The sequence below is a fragment of the Scardinius erythrophthalmus genome (genome assembly GCF_964197995.2).
Source record: "Scardinius erythrophthalmus genome assembly, chromosome: 21".
Taxonomy (NCBI): Eukaryota; Metazoa; Chordata; class Actinopteri; order Cypriniformes; family Leuciscidae; genus Scardinius; species Scardinius erythrophthalmus.
Genome location: NC_138241.1, coordinates 30617933 through 30644377, shown reverse-complemented (window position 1 = coordinate 30644377; position 26445 = coordinate 30617933). Strand labels below are relative to the sequence as shown.

The 26445-nt window shown below is 39.0% G+C and overlaps 1 protein-coding gene across 5 annotated transcripts; it reads right to left on the bottom strand.

Annotated features, from left to right (window-relative positions):
• Positions 1-303: 303 nt before the first annotated feature.
• On the bottom strand, positions 304-23955 carry LOC308681457 (tumor necrosis factor alpha-induced protein 2). Of its 5 annotated transcripts, XM_081350375.1 has the most exons (12): positions 23411-23928; positions 22120-22585; positions 21619-21706; positions 21367-21480; positions 21153-21253; positions 20937-21035; positions 16976-17105; positions 16676-16786; positions 16430-16582; positions 15005-15126; positions 14826-14880; positions 304-832 (listed from the first exon to the last, which is right to left on the bottom strand). In XM_081350375.1, the coding sequence occupies exons 1-12, from the start codon at positions 23532-23534 to the stop codon at positions 800-802; spliced, it is 1596 nt and encodes a 531-aa protein (XP_081206501.1). In that variant the 5' UTR covers positions 23535-23928; the 3' UTR covers positions 304-799. The 5 variants fall into 5 exon arrangements, 4 of the variants coding, with proteins under 4 accessions (XP_081206501.1, XP_081206500.1, XP_081206498.1 ...); XM_081350374.1 differs by lacking the exon at positions 304-832 and having other exon boundaries at positions 10797-14880; positions 22120-22630; positions 23411-23955; XM_081350372.1 differs by lacking the exon at positions 304-832 and having other exon boundaries at positions 10797-14880; positions 22120-22633; positions 23411-23946.
• Between the last annotated feature and the right edge of the window lie 2490 nt (positions 23956-26445).

The window sequence follows — 26445 nt, the reverse complement described above, 5'->3', positions numbered from 1 at the left end:
AGTTAATTTTGGTATCAATTCTGCTACATCAAGTTAATTCTATTAATTGATCCAAATTTTTGTAATTAATTATAACGAGTTGTAATTAATTATTCATATTTTCTTTGAGCATTACATTAGAGCATTACACAAGTAAACATTAGAATTAATTTTATATGTTCAGTAATATTGAGTATCAAGATGAACACTTGACTGAAGCAACTTAGTTTTATTGATTACCCAAACATAATTTTTTTTTTTTTTTTTTTTTTTTATCCTGTTAATGTCAGGGAATGGCTGTAATGAACGTACAGAACACATGATGGATGAGATAGCAAAACAGTCTTTAATAAAATAAACAAGGAACACTCAGAAGATTTCAGGAGAATAAATCAAATACAACCACATTAACATAGACAATACCAGACATCAAATGAAGGAAACTCAGGGCTTTAACACATACATACTGGGATAATTAAAGTAACTAAGAACACTTGAGATCTCAATCAAACCATGGAGACAAACTAGAAAAGGGAACACATGTAATCGGGAACAGAACGCATAGAAAACAAAACCAAAGCTGAGCATTATCGTTACAGTTAAAATGCAAGTAATGAAGTTCAAAATGCAGGTTCGGGAGGAACATTCAGTCCTGTCAATCATCATTACAAGCGTACTGTATACAGTATACTGTATTTAGCATGTAATGTTCTGTATATAAGCAGCAGACATCCCATTTACAAATTCTTCGGGCAGATTTACAATACAAGCTATCAGAATTTTATCTTACTTTTTGACCATATAAATATCAGCAACTGCTCTAAATTGCATATATTTTCCTCAGTTTGGGCCTCTGAAAACAAAAACAAATAAATGCTTTACCTCATTGAGTATGAGCTCTATATTATCTTATATAATAAAAGTAATAAAAGCCTGATGTTTCAAATATGATCCTCAATAAACTGTTACATTATAACTATTTTCAACATAACTATTTTATTGTATTACTATAAGGCTTTATGGGTTAATTAACCTCATTTCCACCTGTTTTAAGCTTTGAACACTTCGGATCAGATTATCAAAAACGCATCTTAATACCAGAAGGAAACATTGCCAGTGTGTGGACATCCTGCGCATAATAAGTATGCTATATCAATTAATAGTTGGCTATTTAAAAACAAAAGTATTTTATTATTTCAGATAGACTGGGAGATATAGTCACTGGAGTAGCTCTGATGCCTGCATTATGTGTAGGTGTGAAAGAAAATAACATCAGATCAGATTTGAATGCTAGAAGGCAGAAATAACCAGGGGCGGCTGGCCAATAGAGGGCGCTACACTGAAAAAATGGCAATGGGCAGATTGTTGAATTTGCACAAATGCATTTTGTATTTCCTACATGATTATTTTATGTTTCTCATCTAAACATATTTTAATCTTGTGCCATTCATTTAATGCTGAAGGATGTTCAACCTTTTAGAAATAATCATGTTTAAATGAAATAAATTAGTTATGTTTTCTCTGGAAACTCCGCCCCCTGCGAACACGCAAAGGAAAAAAAAAATCAGTTAACTGCTCTGCTGCGTGCTGCAGTCCGCCATTTTCTCTCTCGATTTGGAAGGTGGAAGCTGCAAGTTATCGTGGTGGAACGCTGCCGAAGCCTGAAGGTAATTAACATTTTGAACTAAAATGTCATCGAGAAACAGTTAGTAGTCCGTTTGAACGTATTTTCACCGAGGTAAAGTTTTTATTTAAGTTACCTTACTGATTTTATGGAAAGGCAAAAGTTAGTGCGAATGTTTAAAGGTGGTTGTTAATGGTCACAGTAACCCCTGTTTAATAGCATGACTTGTATTAACGTTTTTCAAATTGTGTGTACAGTCCTTAAGGCATGTATTCGTGTTTTATTCTGTGTATGACAACTAATTCGCGTCAGGGATTGATGGCGCCAAATACTTTTGGGTGGGTGGGGGAGGGGATGTTACTTAAAATAACGTAAAAGGCCGTCTAGCTGAACTGTAAGTAACGTATATTTTTTTAAACTTGATTACAAAGAAAATACTTATTCTCTGTTTATTGTGAATTCTTTCAAAGAAAATCATTTCACTGCAACGGAAAATCCTGTCAGGGAGTGACTTGAGCCAACGGGGTGGGGGAGGGGATGTTCCAGTAATCAACTTAAATTGGGAAATACTGAAATCTCATAAGATGCATGCCACACTCAAATTTACTTAAATATTTCAAATCTTACAAAATTGTCTTAAAATTGTGTTTTATGCTGTAAAAAAAAAGCTTCAGGTTGGCCCAGCCAATATGCGCGACTCAAGACACTGTTTCTATGGCCTGTAGCAGCTAGCTCCAGTTGCAGTGACATGCTTGGCTCTCTAATGCTGCCTTCACGTGCTATCGGAATTAAAATAAATGATAATAATCATACGGCAGCGTCTTCTTTGAAAAGCCCCTGGCTGCAGCTTTCCCGCGGATGAATTCAAGTTAGTGAACATGTTTAACATTAACGTTATAATGGAAAGTAACGTTAAGCTTGTCAGCTAACTGTTACTCCGCTAACGTAAGATCAGCATAGATCTGATGCAATAGAATACCTATTGACATTTTCGTCAACGAATAAAAACTAGACGAAAATGTTAGATAGTGACGATTTGGGAAGCGATCCATTCAGAACTGATAGTACAGTAGATGTGCACATTTGTACTGTAACGTGATGATGTGCCCAGCGGGACACGAGTTGGCATGCGCTGCATGTCTCATGTCTCATCTTTCTGTGCGCACGCACACACACGACCCGAAGCGTGCAGCCATAGACACTTATACAGCGCGCGAGTACTGAATTGAGCTCTTGTTTCGTGTCTGAATGGACAAATACACACAACATTATGTCTAAATGTCCGTTTTGCGGAGTATTCACATAAAATATGTCGGTTATGTGAGTGTATCGGATGTGCATCAGTGTAATTCTGGATCCGCATGTCATTGGAAATGATCCGATGTCTTAAAGTGATAGTAATCTAATGCGGTCTGTGTCCTTATTGGGTCCTAATATTGATCAAGCAACAAAAGAAATAGAAAAGCATTCACTGCTCATTAATAGCTTTAATAAAGATTCATTATATTTTATTCATTTAAATATGTCTACTTGAAAGAATAAAGAATGATGTATGCAAGTAGTTATAAATAATGCATATATCATTAATTGAAAAGGAGACTGTGTTCTACTTTAGGAAAAGTGGTTTTATTTAATCTTAAGATATTTTTAAAATCACAGTAGTTAAATCTGTATCTGTATTGCATGCTCAAACTTTAAAATCAATTATATTAACAAGTTAATAGATGTTTTATCCAGGAGATGCCACCTGCTGTTGGTGTGGCCCGAAAGAGGCACATGGCAAAACCGAGAAAACGGACCCTTGAAAGGCTGGACCAGGCCAAAAGACTAAAAAAAAGACAAAACTTTTGCAAATGATAATCTTTCAGGTCTATGGTGGTTAAATTAAGCCTATCATTAGTCAGTAGGAATCACGGATAGACTACGATCTATTATAACTACTAGTCAGCTCATTGTAAGCCTTATTGTTAACACTGCTACAATAAGAATTGATCATTTTTTCTTTCTTTTTTTTAAAGAAGGAAATGTGCTCAATTCTCTAAAATCCTCAACTAGCCTACCTTTGGGATAATGTTATTGCTTTAAAACTAATGCATTATTTTTTATATTTTACAGATATCAGATTCATCTCGTCAAGTGCAATTTGACTTGCAAATGCTCTATAGTTGTGGTGAGTATTTTTGTACTGCAAGTATATATGCTTTTTTCCATTTTCAGCATTCCTCTCTATTAGGGCTGGGTAAAAAAATATAGATTTCTCGATTTAAATCAATTCTCATTTTTACAAACCGATATCGATTCTTAAATACCAGGAATCGATTAGTCATCCTGTTTTCAGTTGATGAATGAATGGAACATTGTAGCACACATCCCATCCAATAACTCACAATAATTTTTGTGCTTTGTTATTATTGATTTGAAACAAAGTCTCAGATTTCAAATTACGTCCATTTTCTTACGAAATTCAAAAACATAAATACCGTTTTGCTGCTGTGGCATGAGATTGCTCAGGCTCAGCTCAAGAGAAGCACATGATCTTCTCTTCCTCCTTAATAATACCAGTTACAGTGCAAAATAAACATGAATGAGCATCTGAAAAGTGTGTTAAAAGGTAGAGTACAACTCGAAATCCGTGTTCAATCACTGTTTCAACCGTGGAAAGACGTCAGTAAATCAGCTTGTAAACAATGTCATGTAACGTCACATTTACCTCAAAAAACATATCCAGTGATGAACTCCTTAGTCAGCTAGAAAAATTTACTTGGAGCATTTTGCTAAATATTTGCACCAAATTAAATATTCATTGTAATTTTTTTATGTTCTTCAATATTTAATGCATGTTTGAATAAATCTGTCAAGTTTTTATGACAGCCATTGTACCTGATATCCAAAATAATCGATATTGAGTCGAATTGAAAGCTGAATTGAATCGAATTGAAAGTTTGTGAATCGAATTTTGTCATTTGTGTCAATACCCAGCCTTACTCTCTATGCAAATGTAAAAATCAATTAATTCTTTTTTTCTTTTTTTGTCTCTCTCTCTCTCTCTCTCTCTCTCTCTCTCTCTCTCTCTCTCAGTGAATGTGGCAGTGTAAAGGGTGCTCAGTAGCAGTTCCAAATAGATTGGCATTACTAAACCATTATAAACTCAAACATCCACACTTTGGACGTACAAGCCATTATCCATGTACGTATTCAGAATGCACATGCACATTTAAGACATGGAATGCATTAATTGTACATCAAAGTAAAGTGCATTCTACACAAGAAAGTCAGACACTAAAAGATTTGTCTATACATATTGTCAAACACTTCTGGTGGCTTAACCTCGTGGTGGGAGTTTAGGATTCCATGAGCAATCCAGTCATTTATATAGATCAGTGGGGGTATTAAAAAAATGTCTTAAAAAAACCTCTGCTCTGCTTGTCACCCATGGCCAGGATGATGATGTCGATATAGGCCGAGAGTGTATTATCAAGGGGCTCTGCGTATACCTCAACGAGGACCCAGACAATTTAGTGAAAGAGTATGTGGCGAGTACAATTTATCTTTTGTAAAAAAAAAAAAAAAATGCTAGTTAGATAATTAATCAGTCCCTTTCACAGGATTTTTTTCACGGCCTAAAATGACTACATTTGCATTGAAAATATACCACAGATAACAACAAGAACGTAGTATCATGCATTCTATCAGTTGCTGTTCTGTCCCAACATACTGAACAACGCGATGTTTATTCACATGAAATGTTAGCGGAGCGGGACACTGCAGTTCACAAAAGTTCATAATTTGCATGTGCTTTAATGCCTTGTTGGTTAAACGTTTAATTTGCGTGCTGATGCGCTGTTCTAACGTGTGCGTTTCTCAGCACGTAGATGTGAAGCTCACATGCACTAAAAGCCTGTCTACCAGCGCCTGGATATTGGACTAAGTTATCTTTCAAGTCTTATTGTGCTAATACTGTCAAATTCACACAAGGTTTACATAAACAAAGTCTGTTATGTCAATGCGTCGTGCGCAACTCTTAAAGGGATACTCCACCATTTTTTCATATTAAACTGTTATTTCTAGGGCTGCACGATTTGGGGAAAATGTCATATTGCGATAATTGAGGTCAATATTGCGATATAATAAACAAATGGTTTCATGAGTCAACTTGCTTGCTTCACAAGGAAAATAAATGCACACACAGATAGAAAAAATGCACACTAAAGAAAAAAGTTCTTTAGTCAAGAGCAGTGAGTGTTTTTCTCTGTTCCCTTTGTTCTTTGATTAACTTTAGCAACAGATATAATTAGTGGCTACTGTGTACAGTACTGTCCCTTTAAGACCAGCCGCTGCTGTCAGAGACGCGGATCTCACACACACCTCATTCTTCACGAGTCACAACTCTACACGTTCATCATAAGACTACTCTTATGTTATGAAGATACTCGACAAAAAGACATTTTGGCATAATTGTTTGTGTTGTTCGTTCAAGATCGAAAGAGAACTGTATTCTGGCATGCTGTTTTGTGCGCACGCACGATATTAGCGCAAGTTTTTCTGTGTGTCAGTTAGGACATTCACAGGCAGCGCGTTCATTTTGGCATACATGTGTGTTGTTCATTCTACCGCGAAAGAGAACTTGATTCTGGCGCGCGTCTATCTGTGGGTCGTGTGTGTCAGGAGGACATTTACAGGCATCGCGTTCTTTTTTGTCTTAACGTGCATGAATGGTTTAAAAGCATTTGCATGAATAAGAGCGGGATCATGTAACACTAGCCAAAGGATGCCAAAAATTAACAGATGCTGCGTTAATTGCGTTAACAGCGCTAATTTGTTTATTTAATATAAAATCACAGCATTTTGCATCATATAATCGCGTAGGCTTGACATCGCGATTGCGATACAATTAATCGTGCAGTTCTAGTTATTTCCTTAACTAAGACGAGTTGATACATACCCCTCTCATCTCAGTGCGTGCACTCAATCGCTCTAGTGTGCGGCGACACTTTGATAGCACTTAGCTTAGCCCAGTTCATTCATTAGGAACCAAACAGAGATGAAGTTAGAAGCGACCAAACACCTCCACGTTTTCCCTATTTAAATACAGTTACACGAGTAGTTACACAACCAAGTATGGTGACACAAAATAAAACGTGGCGCTTTCTAAGCAGGTAAAAAGGATAACTATATTGTATGGCGGAATAGCACTTGAAGTTGGGAGCACTTCGACTGTGTGTGCATGTGTTTGCTTGTTCAGGAAGTCGCAGTGACAAACAGTTACATTCCAATAATTTTTAAAGAACAGTGTTTTTGGCTAAAAATCAACTTAAACTATTTCACAGTGTAGCTTTAATTACTTGCGTCTCGACTCCCTTTGTCATTGTATGCTACTGCGACAAAGCATGTCGGTACATTATTATAGGTTATAGTCTATTGCTGAACTGATGCCAAATCGTCCCTCTCTGCATCGTGATGCATCATAGAATTTCGACACCCCTATTGCATATGGACATATATTTTGAGGCAATCATTCCACATCGTCAAATAGCATGTTTTATTGAGTATTGAGAAAAATATTAGTAAAGTTTCAGAAAGCACAGATCCAAAAAAACATTCTGTGATTATCCATCTGCCTGCTGTAAGGTTGCTGACCACTTCACAATTGGATATCTTGGATCTAAACTTGTAGGACTACCATCCACAATAGAACTGAGGTCTAACAGTAATCTCATTTTGTCTGCATTCTGCAGGATGGTGACGAAGCCTTCATCCAAAAATCCACAGAGGAGACCACAGTGGGAATTTACATTCTAAAATTCCGTGACAGATCAGACGACATCGGGATTATCCTGGAAGGCCAGAACATCTTGCAAGGCTTAGACAACTTTGCATTAGCTACGGCAATGCTTTTTGGTCTTATGCATGCCTTAAATCTCAACTACCCACCTGAAATGAAAAGTACATTTGAGGTACTGCAGAAGATAGTCATGGAGCTGGAAGGCTCCACTCTATCCAAGAAAGCACAAGTTCTCAGAAACAGACTCTATGAGAGAGCTGTTTCCATGGTACGACAAGGTAGTTTCCCAACTCTTGCAATAAGGACCATTTCCTTTTCATTTCACACACTCGCAAAGAACTTGCTTTGGTAAAAAGTTGAATGTGTTTGATATGAGTAGGTTGGCCACTGTTTATTTTTATGGTTGTTTTAACATGTGCATAGTTTTTTGGTTAAACCTATTGGTTAAAAGGACACTCTGATGAGAGTAAAGTGTGATGAGAGTAAAGTGTGATGAGAGTAAAGTGTGATGAGAGTAAAGTGTGATGAGAGTAAAGTGTGATGAGAGTAAAGTGAGATGCTGTCATTGTTCATTGACATTTGTTCATGGATTTTAAGCTTTTTAACACACAGAGAACTACTTACTTCTGTAGCCCATACTGTGAAAAAAATGAGTTGTACTGTTAAAAGAAATACATCAATTTGACTTGCGTATCTTATGCTTTTAAAATTGAAAACAAAAATGTCAAGGTATGCTTTGGAGTACTTGATACTCATACTGTTAACCTTTTCTTCTACACCTGTTTGACGGTGTCCTTGTCTTCTACTGTTTGTTTTGTTTTGTTGCTGTTTACTGTATCTGAATGATCATTACTGCTCACCTTTTCCACAGCATGTTTGTCTGTGCCTTGTCTTTGACTTAAAGTGATGAGTAAATGAGATTTTTTTTGTAAATTTAAAAAAGAATACAGTGATTTGATTCAAGAAATGTGTTTGCTTGTCTTACTGTACACAGTAATGTTGTGAATGTACTTAAAAACAAGTGGATGTAAAAAATACATTTACCAGCTTATAGTATTCTAAAACTTAATCAGGTTAGTTTTATTTATTGAAACCACAGCATATATGAATGGAAAAACATAATGTTAGTTTAACAAGCACAAATTATATATCTTGAACATATATAAATCATGTTTATTTAAACAAACAAATTATGCATCTTTAACATACAAAAATCATGTTCGTTTAACAAGCAAAAATTATGTATCTTTAACATATATAAATCATGTTCGTTTAACAAGCACAAATTATGTATCTTTAACATATAAAAATCATGTTCGTTTAACAAGTACAAATTATGTAGCTTTAACATGTATAAATCATGTTGCATAAACCTAACTTTATTATGTGCAACCGATGTACATATTTTTTTATGTTAATCCAACAGGTTTTTTTTTTCAGTGTAGGGCGCCGCCCCCCCCACGAGCCAGACCACAGTTTATGAGCCACACTCATTAAATAAATAAGTAAATACATACATACAAATTGTCAGTATTTGTGTGTTTGAGATATTAAATACACCCAGTATATGTGAAAAATGTGATAGAAATATAAAATATCTGCTTTTTCTACACATTTCCTCCACTTGCGTGCACGTCTCATCAGCTCTGGGGCGCTGGAGAGAGGCGCCCCAGAGAGGCGGGTCTGTGGAGCAGCTTAGCCAATTGCTGATTTAATATATACATGTTTGACATAAACTGTAGCCAATCAGCGAGCTCAAATCTAGTCAGCTATGGGCGCTTCTGTTTAGCGCCCCAAGCTGCGCGCGCCCGAGCCGAGGCGCGCCCATCTCTATCAGACAGCGGTCTGTCGGGCTGGCTAGCTGGATGCGGTCATGCTAATGCCTTGTTTCGCTTTCCGTGATTACTTTTTAAAACAACAGCGACAGACAGATCCAGCATGGACAGTTACCGGAGTGAGGGACCTGTCTGAGAAAGTAACTAAACTGTTTGAGTTAAACTTCAAATGCAAATGGAAAGTTTGTGCAATTTGTTTGTTTTTGTGTAAGAATGCCTCAGTCTTGTTGTAATATGGCATTAAATAATTACTGACTTTTTCACAGAGCACTAGTATCATGCAGTTTGTGTTAAAATGTGTTTGGGTGGTTAATACTAATAATTATTTGTAATATTATTATTAGGGCCCGAGCACCGATGGTGAGAGGACCCTATTGTTTTTGCTCCGTTTATTAGGGCCCGAGCACCGATGGTGAGAGGACCCTATTGTTTTTGCTCCGTTTATTAGGGCCCGAGCACCGATGGTGAGAGGACCCTATTGTTTTTGCTCCGTTTATTATTATTCTTCTTCTCCAAAGTGAATCGCTTTTTAGAGGGCCTAAACATGCTCGAAAACTCATGAAACTTTGCACACGCTTCAGAAGTGGTGAAAATTTACGTGTGATATGGTTTTCAGAATTGGGGGGGGCAAATTCGGTAAATTATTGCCCCCACATTTTGCCCCGGCTCCTGGTTTCACGTACAGGTATGAAATTTGGTACATACATGTAATGACCCAATACCTACAGAAAAGTCTCTTGGAGCATAGCCCTAAACACAACAGGAAGTGAGCTATTTTGAACTTCCTCCTGGATTTTGGGCATTTTTCGTAATTTCCTGATGTTGTACTTTAACGAACTCCTCCTACAGATTTGATCTGATACTCTTCAAATTTGGTGAGTGTAATCTTAAGGCCTTTGTGACGTTAAATTGCGAAGATCTAGAGTTTTCGTCGAAGGGTGTGCCCTCGGCGGCCTGACAAACATCTATCTATAAATTACAGGAACGTCTGTCTGTCTGTCTGTCTGTGTGTGTGTGTGTCTGTTCCTCGCATATCTCTCGAACCGTTAGTCCGATTGATTTCAAACTCGACAGGTGTCTCGCCACGGGCACGAGTAAGTGCAGTGCCAAGTTTGACATTGTTTGGATGAGAAATGCAAAAGATATCGTTAAATATATCATTTTTAGAAGGTTGTGGTTTAAAAATAAACATTCTGACATTAGAGAGTTGTATCGGTCAAAGAAGCCCCAAGAAGGCTGTGGTTTAAAAATAAACATTCTGACATAAACACTCAGTCAGCTACACTGTTTACTTCTGAATATTATAGTTTGGTTCCCGAACGTGATAAATCCATCTATCTATAAATTACAGAAACGTCCGTCTGTCTGTCTGTGTGTTATTCGCATATCTCTCGAATGTGAGATAACCACTAAATGTGTGAAAACCACTATTTTCTGTTTCAAACTTTCACATAGCATCTTTAGGTTATAACAACATTGAAAATCAAAATCTGGATTTGAATTTTTTAAGATTTATTATAAAAACGGATTATTTTTTCCCAAAAATGCAATAAATTCATGACTTTTTTTTTTTTTTCAAAATGCTATTAATCCATTGAATCAATATAAAGTTATTTTTGATCATATTGCCATCGCAAGAAATATCTCCTGAACTTTTTTGACGGCGATCAGCTCACAAAAACTGATTTTGCACGGGCACTTTGCACTGCTCCCTGAATCGAGGTGCTTATTCATTTGTGGATGTAAACTGAATCTGTAAGTCAGCTATGCTGTTAGTGTTTACTTCTGAATATTATATTTAGGGCCCGAGCACCGATGGTGAGAGGACCCTATTGTTTTTGCTCCGTTTATTATTATTCTTCTTCTCCAAAGTGAATCGCTTTTTAGAGGGCCTAAACATGCTCGAAAACTCATGAAACTTTGCACACGCTTCAGAAGTGGTGAAAATTTACGTGTGATATGGTTTTCAGAATTGGGGGGGGCAAATTCGGTAAATTATTGCCCCCACATTTTGCCCCGGCTCCTGGTTTCACGTACAGGTATGAAATTTGGTACATACATGTAATGACCCAATACCTACAGAAAAGTCTCTTGGAGCATAGCCCTAAACACAACAGGAAGTGAGCTATTTTGAACTTCCTCCTGGATTTTGGGCATTTTTCGTAATTTCCTGATGTTGTACTTTAACGAACTCCTCCTACAGATTTGATCTGATCCTCTTCAAATTTGGTGAGTGTAATCTTAAGGCCTTTGTGACGTTAAATTGCGAAGATCTAGAGTTTTCGTCGAAGGGTGTGCCCTCGGCGGCCTGACAAACATCTATCTATAAATTACAGGAACGTCTGTCTGTCTGTCTGTCTGTGTGTGTGTGTGTCTGTTCCTCGCATATCTCTCGAACCGTTAGTCCGATTGATTTCAAACTCGACAGGTGTCTTGCCACGGGCACGAGTAAGTGCAGTGCCAAGTTTGACATTGTTTGGATGAGAAATGCAAAAGATATCGTTAAATATATCATTTTTAGAAGGTTGTGGTTTAAAAATAAACATTCTGACATTAGAGAGTTGTATCGGTCAAAGAAGCCCCAAGAAGGCTGTGGTTTAAAAATAAACATTCTGACATAAACACTCAGTCAGCTACACTGTTTACTTCTGAATATTATAGTTTGGTTCCCGAACGTGATAAATCCATCTATCTATAAATTACAGAAACGTCCGTCTGTCTGTCTGTGTGTTATTCGCATATCTCTCGAATGTGAGATAACCACTAAATGTGTGAAAACCACTATTTTCTGTTTCAAACTTTCACATAGAATCTTTAGGTTATAACAACATTGAAAATCAAAATCTGGATTTGAATTTTTTAAGATTTATTATAAAAACGGATTATTTTTTCCCAAAAATGCAATAAATTCATGACTTTTTTTTTTTTTTTCAAAATGCTATTAATCCATTGAATCAATATAAAGTTATTTTTGATCATATTGCCATCGCAAGAAATATCTCCTGAACTTTTTTGACGGCGATCAGCTCACAAAAACTGATTTTGCACGGGCACTTTGCACTGCTCCCTGAATCGAGGTGCTTATTCATTTGTGGATGTAAACTGAATCTGTATGTCAGCTATGCTGTTAGTGTTTACTTCTGAATATTATATTTCATTCTGGTGCGCTTAACGTTGTCGCTACTGTGTAATAATAGCCTATGCTATTCACCAACTAAACATATCCTATTCAATGCGTTCACAGTCTCTTTCACGGGCATCATTTGTAGTTGCCTATTCACAAACTGTTTGCTCAAGCATAGCGTTTTCTCGGAGTTCACTGTGTGCTTTTTACCATGCACAAATAAAAATGTCACTGAACTTTTGCTGTGTAATTGTAACAATGAGCACACACCAAACCAACAATTACTAAAAACACACAAAAACTGATTTTGCACGGGCATTTTTTGCACTAGTTCACCCAATTTCGGCCTTTTGGTGATATATGCATGATCAGATAAGTTCAATATTAATGTTGCTTGCAGTTCTGATGTTGCTAGGCAACCACAGACAGCCTGCAGTAACTCAGGCATACAATTTTCAATCTGCCACAAACTTCACATGTTTGATAAGACTCCTGTCCTGAACACATGCCAATGCTCATTATGATTATAGCAATAGCACCACCTGCTGGTAGCAGGAAGTGTGGCAAATACAAAACGTGCTCGAAAAATCATGAAACTTTGCACACGCTTCAGAAGTGGTGACAATTTACGTGTGATGTGGTTTTAAAAATTGGGTGGGGCAAAATGGCTTACTTATTGCCCCTACATTTTGCCCCGGCTCGACGTTTCACGTACAGGTATGAAATTTGGTACACACATGTAAAGACCCAATACCTACAAAAAAGTCTCTTGGAGCATAGCCCTAAACACAACAGGAAGTCAGTTATTTTGAACTTCCTGTCAGATTTTGGGCAGTTTTTGCCATTTCCTGATGTTGTACTTTAACAAACTCCTCCTACAGTTTTGATCTGATCCTCTTCAAATTTGGTGAGTGTAATCTTAAGGCCTTTCCTAAAGGTGCCGGGTGGCGGTGGCAGGGGTGCGAGGGCCCTTTGCATCGCTGCTTGCAGCTTTAATTATTATTATTATTTGCTTTACAAAGATATGTAAAGGCAGTGGTTCTCAAACTGGGTTTGTGGTGGTTCTTAAACCGTGAGGTGACAGGAACGGGAACAAAATGCTGAATTTTGCCGTTCCTTAAACTGAGCATGCATTTCTGTCAGGTTAAATGCTGTAAATACATGACATCCGATCAAATTACCTCATCTTTTGCGGTCAAAACTGTATGCGTTTAAGCAGCGTGTATAGGCTATATGACAGGTCTCGTGCAGATTGCTGTCTCGGCAAATCTATACTGCCGTTCTCGACAATGTACCACGCGTTACCTTTGTAAAAGTAGGGATTTAGCACTTACTAGCATAAAGAACAAATATAGACACAGACTGTGCATGGAGATCGATATAAGATTCAAACTCTCTTCGAGACAAAGTCATACCCTGTGTGAGTTCCTGTGTTTAATGTTGATCACATTATATGAACATCCACACGATTGCAAATGTCACATTGATTTTATACAACAGTTAAACAAACGAAATATTAAAATTAAGTGATGTTCATTTTCAACCTAGTATTTTTACAATAAAATAATAGCTCCAACGAAATCCACAGCAGAACTGCAGCACACAGCAGTGTTTGTGAACGAATCTGCGGCTTTGAACGAATCATTAGAGTCAATGATTCAATGATTAATTCATAAATACTGCCACTTGCTTCATTACTGGATGACTCACCACTGGCGGTTTTAATTTAAAAACTAAAAGCATCACTTCGTTTTACCATCATTGCATATTTATCTATTTAACTTTTTTTTTATTTAAAGCATTATTTATTTTATAAAGGTCGATTTAAGGGGGCAAATTTTGTCCCTTACTAAAAAAGGTGTGACTGAAGAGTGTGGGTGCGCAGAAGGATATTAAGCATCTTGGGGTACAACTCTAAAAAGTTTGAGAACCACTGGGACTGGGTTAAGGAATAGAACAAAATAAACATCAAAGCACAATACACATAACATTACCAAGCGCAGAAAGTAGGCCTAATAGCCTACTCCCATGGTTCGAATATGACACAGCCCCACCTAAGATATTTTTCACCAGCCGCCACTGGAAATAACACAATGTTTAGAGAACATTCTCCATATCTTACTTTTACCAACTGTATAAGGTTTATTGAATAAGCTGACATGTATTTGCAGAGTTACTTGAAGTCAATCGAATGTCTTTTGGGGGACCATCAAAATTAAGTGTTACCAAATGTCTTAGCTTGAAAATGTAAACTTTCGTTTACAGCATCTGACCTCCTTGAGCAACAATGTTTCAGATCTGCAAGTTGGCTTGGCGTAATTTTACAAAACTGATTCAAGCCAATGATGTTGATAGGTTCAGAGGCACCTATTTTGAAGCACGCTATTTCCCACAAAGTAAAGAAAAGCCAAAAGAGCTGGTGACACGGTGACTTCTATGATTTGGATACAGGTCCCGGATCACATCCAGTATTTCCCTCACCTGTCGCTCTGATAACACCCCTTTCCAGCGCAGCAGACCAGGTACATACTGCTCACTGCAAAACATTCAGAAGACTTCACTGTTTGAAAACTCTCACACAATGAAAAGAGATACATTTAAAGACATGCAAATACATGTTTGAAACTGTAGTGAAGTGTTGATGACTGATCTGGGTTTACCTCTCATGTGGGAAATCTCTGAACAAAACACCACAGGTAATCTTCAGTGCATCTACATCACTGCAAAACAAAACTTCACTCATTCTCTGAAGGAGCTGGTTTTGCTGGGCAACACTGACATTCTGCATAGAGAAAACTCAAACCATGAGCTTTTTATTTATATAATGAATGTAAAAACAAACTGTTTTCTTATTTCAACAGTCAAGGATATGTGGAACAATTATGTTAAAGGGGTCCTATTATGCTTTTTTACATGATGAACTTTCTTTAGCTTGTAATGTTGCTGTTTGAGCATGAAAAAGGTCTGCAAAGTTACAAAGCACAAAGTCACTCCAAAGGGAGTTATTCTCTATATTAGTGCGCACTGTTTCTGAACTCCCAGAAATGCCTCCATCGAAGTCTTGAGTTTTCTTCTGTGAACAAACACATCACAATATTCCTCGTTTTGATAATTCCCGCCCAAGGCATACACAAACAAAAAAAAGGAGTGAGGCCTGGTTGAGTTGTGTTAATAGTGTGTTAAAACTCACAGTTATGGTAATAGGCGTGACATCTCCTAAACAAGCTCAAAACGGCTGACCAATTGGTGCATTCAAGTCCTCCTGGAAAGTTAGTATTACGAGATGTCAGGTGCATTCAAGCTGCTTTCATTGAAGCAAGACGGTGTAACGGAGGCCAGCTAGTAAGAGCTGTGCAGGTAAACCTCCCTCCTCTGATCTCAAGAGGCACACAAGCAGCTGATGCTATAGAGACCGAGGCCTTGTTGGCACACCTGCCTCCCATGACGGTGACCCGGGTTTGAGGCCCGTAGAGAGCAGGGTGAGTAGGACCTGAGGGGTTACAATGGTGGTGTACCTTCTCTTAATTAACTATGCAAAAATTCAGCAAGGTATATAAACTCTACTTCTGGAAAATGATGAACTAAGAATTTGCATCAGGTGCATTTTTTTTTTATGTTTTTAATTTATTTATGAAGCCACTGTAAACTTGACATATTATATTGTTATATTACAGTGCTATTATATTTTGTGCAGGCAATTAGCCTATTTAAAAAAATCCTGAGCTTCCCACTCTTATTTTATGACACTGTTAATGTGCGTTCAGCTCGTAAATCTTTCTGGCATGACTTCAATGCACCAAATCAAAACACACTGATCCAGCTGACCAATCAGAGCACATTGCACTTTTCAGAAGGAGAGGCTTTATAGAGCGTTACAGACAGACTGGCAGGAGAGGTGCTGCAATAATGTAAAATATGTGAAAAATAATGTTTTGTGAACATCCAAGCATGAAAGGCTATTCTAGACTCCAAAACCAAAATCAAGAAAAAGGGCATAATAGATCCCCTTTAAATATTGTTTGACCCTGATTTCCATCAGGAAATCAGCCCATAAAATAAAAAAATTCAAGTGTCATTTTCTTCACCAGTTTAGAGAATGTTTCATGAAAACGTTGAACATCCTCTTTTATCTTTTCCTCAGCATTTCCCCAAAGCTTCTCTAGCTTTCTGAACTTTTTCTTCATCAGGCATTCCAGGTACGCTTTGGAAACACAGTCGTAAGCTATTTTCACAATGATCTGTCAGAAATAAAGGAAGTATTGGAGAGAATGAGGGTGAGGTATGGAGCTTGAATCTTTTTGAATGGTTTTAAGGTCATATACAGTGCATACCATTTTGATCTCTAAGGCGGTCGGAGGCAGAGATGCACACTGCCCGTGGATTGCTTCCATCAGAATATCAATATGCACATTCTTTTTCTTGAAATAACTTTCTAAATTGGCCTACAAATGAACATTTAAAGACAAACAGGATTGCAAGATTAGTTTAAAATGTGTTAGGAAAGGTATCAGTATCCTTGGATAAATCTGGTATGAATTTATGCAGCTGAAATAACCCCAATGAGATGGATAGAGTTCATTTCTGAACAGATGATCATTAACATACTGTATATTGAAAATATTATAACATACCTGTGCTAAGCATGTCATGATCTTTTGAACAATGGATGAAGCCTTATCTTCCAGTTTCTGTAGCATGCGTATAGTGCTTGAGACATCATCTCTGTTGTTTTTATCTGGACTGATTTGTGTAGCGCAACATCTGTAGTAAAACAACACTGATTTTATAAAAGAAACTGCAGAACATTCTGTGAAATAAAGACTGTAGGGTTAAAGGAACACTCCGACTTTTTGGGACTTTAGCTTATTCACAGTATCCCCCAGAGTTAGATAAGTCCATACATACCTTTTTCATTTCTGTGCGTTCTGTAAGTGTTATTTGACGCACCCACCGCTAGCCTAGCTTAGCACAAAGACTGGATGTAAATGGATAAGGTAGCATACTAATCCCAATAAGTGACAAAATAATGCAAACATAATGCTATTTACATGTTGTGATCTGTATAGTCACAGCGTGTACAAATAACAAGGCTATATGAGACAGACCATTTTTAAATCGTATAAATACTGGGAACTATATTCTCACTTGGCGTAGGAGCACAGCTACTTGGGCGGAGTGGCTACTTGGGCGGAGTGATTAGCGCAGCACACGAGACGCCCTGTTGATGGTTCCGTAAAACAAACGTGACTAACTAGCTAGTAGCAAACTTGACTCGTGATCATGGCTGACTTTGAGGAATTGTCAGAGTAATTTTACTGGGTATCAAACCAAGATCCAGAACCATATAGTTTTGAGCCAGAATACACAGAAGAGGAGTTACAAACTTTGGAAGCTGTAAGACAAGATACAGCGAACACCCATGATTGTAAACTATAAATTTACTATCTAGTAATTGCTGACTCTATTACTCCAACTCTGAGTGAACTCTCCGCTCCTCACCACAGGGCGTCTCATGTGCTGCGCTAATCACTCCGCCCAAGTAGCTGTGCTCCTACGCCTAGTGAGAATATAGTTCCCAGTATTTATACGATTAAAAATGGTCTCTGTCTCATATAGCCTTGTTATTTGTACACGCTGTGACTATACAGATCACAACATGTAAATAGGAAAATGTTTGCATTATTTTGTCACTTATTGGGATTAGTATGCTACCTTATCCATTTACATCCAGTCTTTGTGCTAAGCTAGGCTAGCCGTGGGTGCGTCAAATAACACTTACAGAACGCACAGAAATGAAAAAGGTATGTATGGACTTATCTAACTCTGGGGGATACTGTGAATAAGCTAAAGTCCCAAAAAGTTGGAGTGTTCCTTTAACTCTTACTGTAAGCATGTGAATAAATACATTTTAGATAGGGAAAAAGCCTATTAAAAGTGCACTAAAAAGTTAACTTAAAAAGTTTTTGATTTGTCCCTAATAGTTGGCACAATGTTTTAGACAAATATGGCAGTCAAATATTAGTCACGATTAGTTTTCATGGACTTTTAGGCTTATGTAGCAGCAGGTCAGGCCAGTGCATGCCTGCACACAATGGGTATACTGCAGGTATTCTAGACCAACCGGCAAAGTCTGTTTGGAAGAGTCTGTCAGAAGAGATTCCTGAGGTCCCGTCTGATCAGGTGTGTGTACCGGCCATTAGATCCATGCCTGTGGGAGTTTTAGTGGAGCTGGAAGAGGAAGAACAGCTAATAGACAGGAATACGGAGGTAGTGCTTCCCATCCTGTCCACCCACAAACCTTCTCTGTCACTGGTCCCCTCCTGCACTAATGTCTCTTCATCACCACTGGTCCCATCCAACACAGAGTTGTCTTCATCATTGCTGCAAGTTTCGTCCAGCACAGTGTTGTCTTCATCTCCGCTGGTCCCGACCAGCACAGAGTTGTCTTCGTCACGACTGATTCTGTCCAACACAGTATTGTCTTCGTCACCATCATCCTTGTCTATCACCAAGTCTGTCTCTGTCACCAACTTTCCTCTCCTGTTCACTCCACCGAAGCCAGCCATTCCCTTGGCCCCGCCTCCACTGGATTCTTTCAGCCCTTCGGCTCCACCATGCAACCAGGATCCGCTTTGGGACTCTCAGTCACCAGCTCCGCAGAGGCATGGGGATTCCCTGGCTCCACCTCGGACCGTCGACCAGTCGGCTCAGTGGCGTGACGAGCCAACACCGGGCCCTTAAGCAGGATTATCAAGGTGGGCCCCCCTACTACAACACGTGATGACGCTACGCGCACCAAAAAACAAACAAAAAAAAAAACTGCTGGTGACGGCACAATAATAACACATTGTTACTGTTACTGTCACTGCTATATACACATAGGCCTAGGTCCAAATACATAAAAAAAAGATGCTCACTTACATTATAGCTGCATTTTCCAGGCTTTCCTCTGTGCGAAGTTGTCGATCATATCCTTAAGATCCAGATCGCTTCAGGTGCTCAATCGCTTCAGGTGCTTTACTCGCTTCATTCTCTTGCTCCATCTCAATCTCGATCTCCCACTGTGTCATCTTTTTAAAGAAGCTTCCTATTTTTGGTCATTTATTAATTAATTGATCAAATTCCTCTTCTCGTTTGCGCTTTTGAAAGCCACTTTTGTGTTTAAAATTTGACGACTCCATATCTGTCTCAAGTTCAACGTTTTTTACTGTTTTGCACGCAATGCGCATGTTCACCCGGGGATTCCCCAGTCCCAATTCGAAACAAATTACACCAAATTCATCATTGTTCGTTTCAAATATTTATTTAATGATCAGTCAAATATGTTGTTGTCATTATTTATTCAAATCAATTCGCAAAAAATGAAAATGCGATCAGACTAAAAGTAGTAAAATGCGATAGGGGGACCCGGCTATCAATCAATATCTTCCAGTAACGCGGGCGGGCCCCTGATTGGTCCGGGCCCGTAAGCAACCGCTTACCCTGCTTACCGATAGTTACGCCTGTGAGACGGCTCTGTCCTGGCTCCTCGTCCCCTCGGCTCCAACTGACACCGTCGTCCCTTCAATTCCACCGGGCTCCCTCGTCCACCGGCTCTGTCCTGGTCAGTCGTTGCTCCACCATCGCCTGGGACTTCCAGGCTGTCGGCTGCGCACCATCTCTCAGGCTCCACCGGGGTCCTTACTCACACCGTCTCAGTCCTCAGGTCCACTGGCTCCACCTCAGCTGCTCGTAGCCGGGACTCCGTCTTTATCACCAGGTCCAGCGATGGTGTCGGGTTTCTCGATCCAATGGACTTCACGCCTCAACTCCCTGTGTCACCTCAGTCGGTCACGCTCGAATTACTACTTTGGCTCCTCCCTCCATCAGTGTTTCAGTCATCATGGCCGTCTCCTGGGTCGCTCTGAAATCTCGTCAGATGTCCATTCCTCCCTGGATCCTACCACCATCCACTCTTCCATGGGTCCTTCCACCATCATCTCCTCCACATGTCATCTTTGGGCCACCTGCTCTGCCCAGGTTCCTCCCATGTGCCCCCCTATGGAAGCAGATTTCCTCAATCTAACCATCACTCTGAGAGGCCGTGCCTTCATGGGTGGGGGCGTTCTGTCACGATCTGTGTGTTTAGTTTAGTTTACATGGACTTTTAGTTTGCATTCATCAGTTACAGTGTCTCCAGTGTTTCCTTTGTACCTAGTATCCCACCAGTCATCAGTTGCCATGGAAACTCATTTAATCATCACACCTGTTCATTATGTTAAAATTATCAATGTGTATTTAAGTTCCTCTTTGTGCTCCTTTCAGTTGTCCGGTATTTTTTGTGTGTTCACTGTTATTAACTTCTACACACTGTCACGTAGCTTTTCTTCACGTGGATTACTTTAATTTGTTTGATTTCATATATCGAAACTTCTGAACTTTTCATCATTATCATCTGGACCAAATTGTTACAAATATTCCCACAATTATAATTAAACACTTTGAATAAATCAGTCAAGGGTGACAAATATGTCTTGACATTTTCATAATGCAGAATTAATTATACAATGTTAGTTTCTCAGCCATGTATACTTAATGATCATTGGTAAATACCTGAGTTGCAAACAAGTGTTGATAATCCGAAACAGATACACAGAGTTCTTCTCAGTGAACTTTAGTTTTTTTAGACGTTTATTCTCAGTATCCACATACCTAAGAAAACACATATTTATGTGTTACATTATCACAAACCTCCCCTCACACACAACCATGCACTAGTAAGATCATCATTAAATGAGAAAGGGTAATATAAGATGAGGAGAAACCTACTTCTGAGCAAAACCATGCAGCTCTTCACTACAGAGTATTTGTACTGCATGCATCAAGGTTAGACCAACTTTTTTTGCATCTAAAATAGCAAAATTCAGACACTGTGAAAGCAAAACATGAAATATGTGAGCAATATATCAAATAAATCCTCTGTACCTTTTTACATGAGAAAATAAAAATAAGTCTTGCTTTACTTTCTCTCTCCAAGACTTACCTGAGTAACATCTATGTAAAGTCTTATGAACGTTTCCTCATCCATTGAGTCCTCATTGTGTCCATGTGGCTCATCATAGTGCAGGATGTTCTGTAAAGTCCTAGAGATGTCATTCTGTTGCAATTAAAGTTGGACAGAGACATGTGTGTTACATCTCTCTTGTTTTGGGTCCATTCATGCATTATTGAGATAGTCATTATAATGAGAGTGAAATACAGTAATTAAAATAACACACAAACTGTGAAGTCGTACCTGAAGTTCTAGAAGCAGTTTCTGCTTTGCTCTCTCAAACCATCCTGTCAACAGCAGCGGGTCGTACACTCTCAGTTTTGAGTCTGAACTGAAACATACAGGAGTACATCATATGGTACGCATCAATGTTCAAAAGGTTAAGATTTTAAAAGGTTTTTCAAAGAAATCTCTTATGCTCTTCAAGGCTGTGTTTATTTGTTCAAAAACACAGTAAAAACAGGAATATTGTTAAATAATATTACAATTTTAAAGAACTGTTTATTTTAATATATTTTAAATGTAATTTCATCCTGTGATGGAAAAGCATATATTCGAAATACAATACGTGTCTTTAGTGTAATTTTAGATCAACTGAATGCATCCTTGCTGAATAAAAGTATCAATTTCTTTAAAAAAAGTGTCTCTAAACGTTTGAATGATAGTGTGCATTTCAACAGTTCAAAATTAACTTGTTTGTTTGTTATACAAATTTTACATTTACAACAAATTTGCAGTTCATACCTGAAGAAAACATCTTTTCCCCACTGTAAAAGGCAGAAGGTCTCTTTCACAGACAGATCTCTGTTTAGGAGCAGGTCCAACTTGGGAAAGAGGTGATGGCTGTAACTGTCAATCAGATGATCTAGCAGCCCAGTATCTTCCAGTACAGGTGTTAATCGAAGCACCTCATGGCGTATCATGCTCTGTGTGCTCTTTAGAAAGTGCTGTAACTGCTTTAACTGGGATCCTTGTGGTCCCTCTGCTGGCAGCGTGGGAATGTGGTTTTCCACAAACTGATCTATTTCTTGAAGATACTCACAGAGCCATTTTTGAGGGAAGCTGCCTTCTTTCTTGTCTATGGTAACACCGTTCAGTTTGCTCCATCTTTTCAACACCTCAGCTGCTTTGTCAAGGTCCTCAGGGTTTGATTGTTCACTCAGAATCGTTCTAAGAATCTCAAGCTCTTTCTTGCCACTCACTTCAACCCCTGAACCAGATGCCATTGTTAAATCAACTGTGCTTTCCTGTTCTCCTGCTGTGAATTTCTGTGCATTAATTGCTTTTGAAATTTCAAACTTGTATTTGAAACAACATGCAAAAGGAGAATAGCCTACTGCATTCTGCATTTAAAAAAAACAACAAAAAACTTTTTCTATTTAAAACTAAAATTTTGGTCAAATCATGTGGACTTATGATGACATAAATGTTTTTTATTCAGAAATTAATTGATGTTTTAGATTTATGTGGTGTTTTTGATTATATTTTGTTGTAAAAGTTGAATGATGTTTCAAGTCACCATTAGAGTGATAAGTGTTTGGTGAAGTTTCTTCCATTTAAATAAGTATAACTTGTTTTGGTGCATAATGGAAATAATTTTATCAGTTTGCTTAAAAAACCGACACTATTATGTAATTAATTAAAGGCAAATTTAAAAAAAAAATCATCATTTACTCACCCTCAAGTTGTTTCAAACCTGTATGAATTTCTTTCTTCTGCTGAACACAAAGGAAGATATTTTGAAGAATGTCAGTAACCAAACAGTTGATGGACCCATTTGACTTTCATAGTATTATTTTTCTTATTATGGAAGTCAAATGGGTCCATCAACTGTCTGGTTACTGACATTCTTCCAAATATCTTCCTTTGTTTTCAGCAGACAAAAGAAATTCATACAGGTTTGAAACAACTTGAGTAAATGTGTTTTTTACAGTGTGAATGCATTTTTTTCTCAAAGATGCTGACCATTTTATTTTACCCTCCAAAAATGTCTGACTTTACTCAATTATTTAAAAATGAAAAAGCATTATCTTACCATCGGAGGTTTCTGTGTGCTGCGTTGGCATCACAAGAGGCAACTGATCCTCTTTTTTCCTGGCTGTTTTTTTCCTCCCAAATAACCCTTTAAACATTTTTGTAGTTGTAATGTTTCTGTACATTAAGGGCTTTTAGATTCTGCAATCTGTTTGATTTAGATCTGTGAAAAAGTCAGCTGTAGTACAGGTGCTCAATAGTAAATGGTGAAATTCAACTACTGTATGTTGTTGCTGTTTCTGCTCTTACGCACAGGATATGATTGTGGTTAATTTCTTTGAAGTATCAGAGGTATGTTGCAGCAGGTTTGAGCAGAAAGTTTCCACAGTGTTTCATATTAAATTATCTATGCCATGTATGGTACCAGTCAGATGCTGGATATAAATTATTCTCTATTGTGATCAGTTGCTATTATTATTTCTCATCCATCCATTCTCTATACCTACAGCGATCTGTCACGTCATATTAAAGAGCGCCAAAACGATATTTATTGTTTGAATTTCGTAATAAAATTGACATAATTTGAAAGCTGAGACTATGTTTCATATCGAAAGGAGGGGCTTTTCTAGGTTTTAAAAACATCAGGGGCTGAGCCCGAAACGTCAGGGTCTGGGATTATAAGATAACATGATTTATCTTATGCAGGGGGGCAGACTGGTCCAAAATTCAGCCCTGGCACTGTAGCCATACCAGCCCACATTACCACACAAACACACGCATTGAAATGTGAGGTATTAAGGGGGTTCTAAAATTTGGATTTCTCGGACCTTCATATGTGCATTTTAAGGTGTTTGGAGACCAAAAAAATTGGATAACAATAGCTTTAAAAGCATGTCAGTGTGCAGCATAAATTATTTGTCAAGCAGATAACAGATTCGTAATGAGAATGAGGATAAATGTTGTAATGAATGATCCACTCTACAAAATGGAAATGCAGAATGTTTCTGCTTATTGTTGACATTACACAATCACATATTCCAAACAGGAATGGCCTTAAATGAGAAATCTTTCAAGGATTATTTTGCATAGGCCTAGATGTTACATTTCAATCAAACACCAGTGCAATATTTTTGTGTGTCCAGAGGCAAATGAGCAATTTATATATTAGCATTAAAGATTGGTTTCAGCAACTTTTTTCTTTTTAAAAGTTAGAAGTTAGAAAAAGTTGGTTTTCTTCTTTGATTAGTGCCAAAAACATTGATTGACTCAAGAAAGAAAAAAGTTGCTGAAACCAACTTCGTGGGCTGGTGTGGCTACAGTGCCAGGGCTGACGTTTCGGGCTCAGCCCCTGATGTTTTTAAAACCTAGAAACGCCCCTGCATATAGCCTGAAAACATCTCATCTGACAGAGGACTGTGCGGCGGTGCTGACTGCGTTATTTTTAAAAAAATTTAATTGCTGTGAGATTGTTTGCTGTTGCGCGCAAATGGAAATATTCTAGGATAGGCTGAAATCACTCACGTGGTGCATCTGCAGCGTCTCTGTGTGAGAGTTCTCTTACGAGAGTACTCTCGTGTTGCGTAAGTTTAGCTTACGCTACGGGAAAACTCCTTTTCTCGAGAATACTGAAGCAAAAAATGATCCTTTAATTTTTAGAATGTAAAACACATTTGCTGCAGCAGGCAGACATAGGCGAGACAGCTCGTGTGCCTATTGGCTGCTCTGCGGCAACTGCTGCAACCTATCATTGCGTCTTGGTATGACTCCAGCACCAATGGGAAGCCTTCCCGCGCTGTCGTCATAGCCCGCCAAAACAGGGTGTGGCCTTGCCTATAAAACCCCCCTGGCACAGGTTGCACAAGTGATTTCGTCTCCTTTCAGCGAAGGACTTTGCTGGATCTACGAGAGAGAAGCAACGCCGTCGAACAGCATCTCAGCGGGACGAGCTCAAGTCAAGGACCCGGCTGGATATTCGCCACCTTCGCTCTTCGTACCTGCTGCACTATCCGGCGCTCATATCCTTTTCTATCTGCGAGCTGTTCACAAAGTGTGTGCGCTGAGAGGCAGACACGTGATCTGCACTCACCACACTGCCAGCGCGCGCGCTCACACATTGAGGCTCTATGTGTGTGCGCGGCGCAGATACAGTCATATTCACAAGCGGGGGTGGGCGCTGTACAGCGGACACATCTCCTACACTCCTCATATGGAGCCAGCACAATCTGCGCTCGCTGAGAGCGGCGCACGTGCCGGGCGTCCTGAACGTGGGCCCAGATATGCTATCCAGGGCAAAGCTCTCCCCAGGAGAGTGGTCCCTGCACCCCCCCCACGGTGTGAAATATCTGGGACGTTTTCGGCAGAGCAGAGGTAGACCTGTTCGCGTCGCAAGCCAACGCTCACTGCCCAATGTTCTTCTCGAAAGAGATGGACGTGCTGGCCCAAAACTGGCCCAGACGCCCTCTGTATGCATTTCCCCCAGTCGCTCTGTTACCACAGGTAATCAAACGACTCAGGGAGAGCAAATGCTCGATACTTCTCATAGCTCCACTATGGGAGAATCAAGTCTGGTTCCAAGAACTGATAGAACAAGAGAGTGCGGCTCCATGGCCGATTCCGCTGAGGAAAGACCTGTTGTCTCAGGCCCAGGGAGCGATTTGGCACCCATACCCCGAGCTGTGGGCTCTGCATGTGTGGGCGATCAACTACCACCACTGCGCCTCCCAGAGGGAGAGCTGAACATGATCACAGAGTCAAGAGCTCCGTCTACTAGACGGCTTTACAACTCTAAATGGTCAGTGATTTAAACCCGCTTAAAGATGAGGTAACAGTGGTTCTTTCTTTCCTACAAGAGCTGTTGGACAGCAGGAGAACCCCTTCCATGCTCAAAGTGTATGTGGCGGCCATAGCAGCGGTTACAAACCCTGCAAATGGCCAGTCGCTAGGAAAGAACGACCCCATAATTCGTTTCCTCAGGGGTGCTAGGAGGATGAATCCTCCTCGGCCACCCTCGGTTCCGGTTTGGGACCTTTCCACGGTCCTCGAGGCCATGAAAGGCGAACCGTTTGAACCACTGCACACGGTAGAGTTAAAATACCT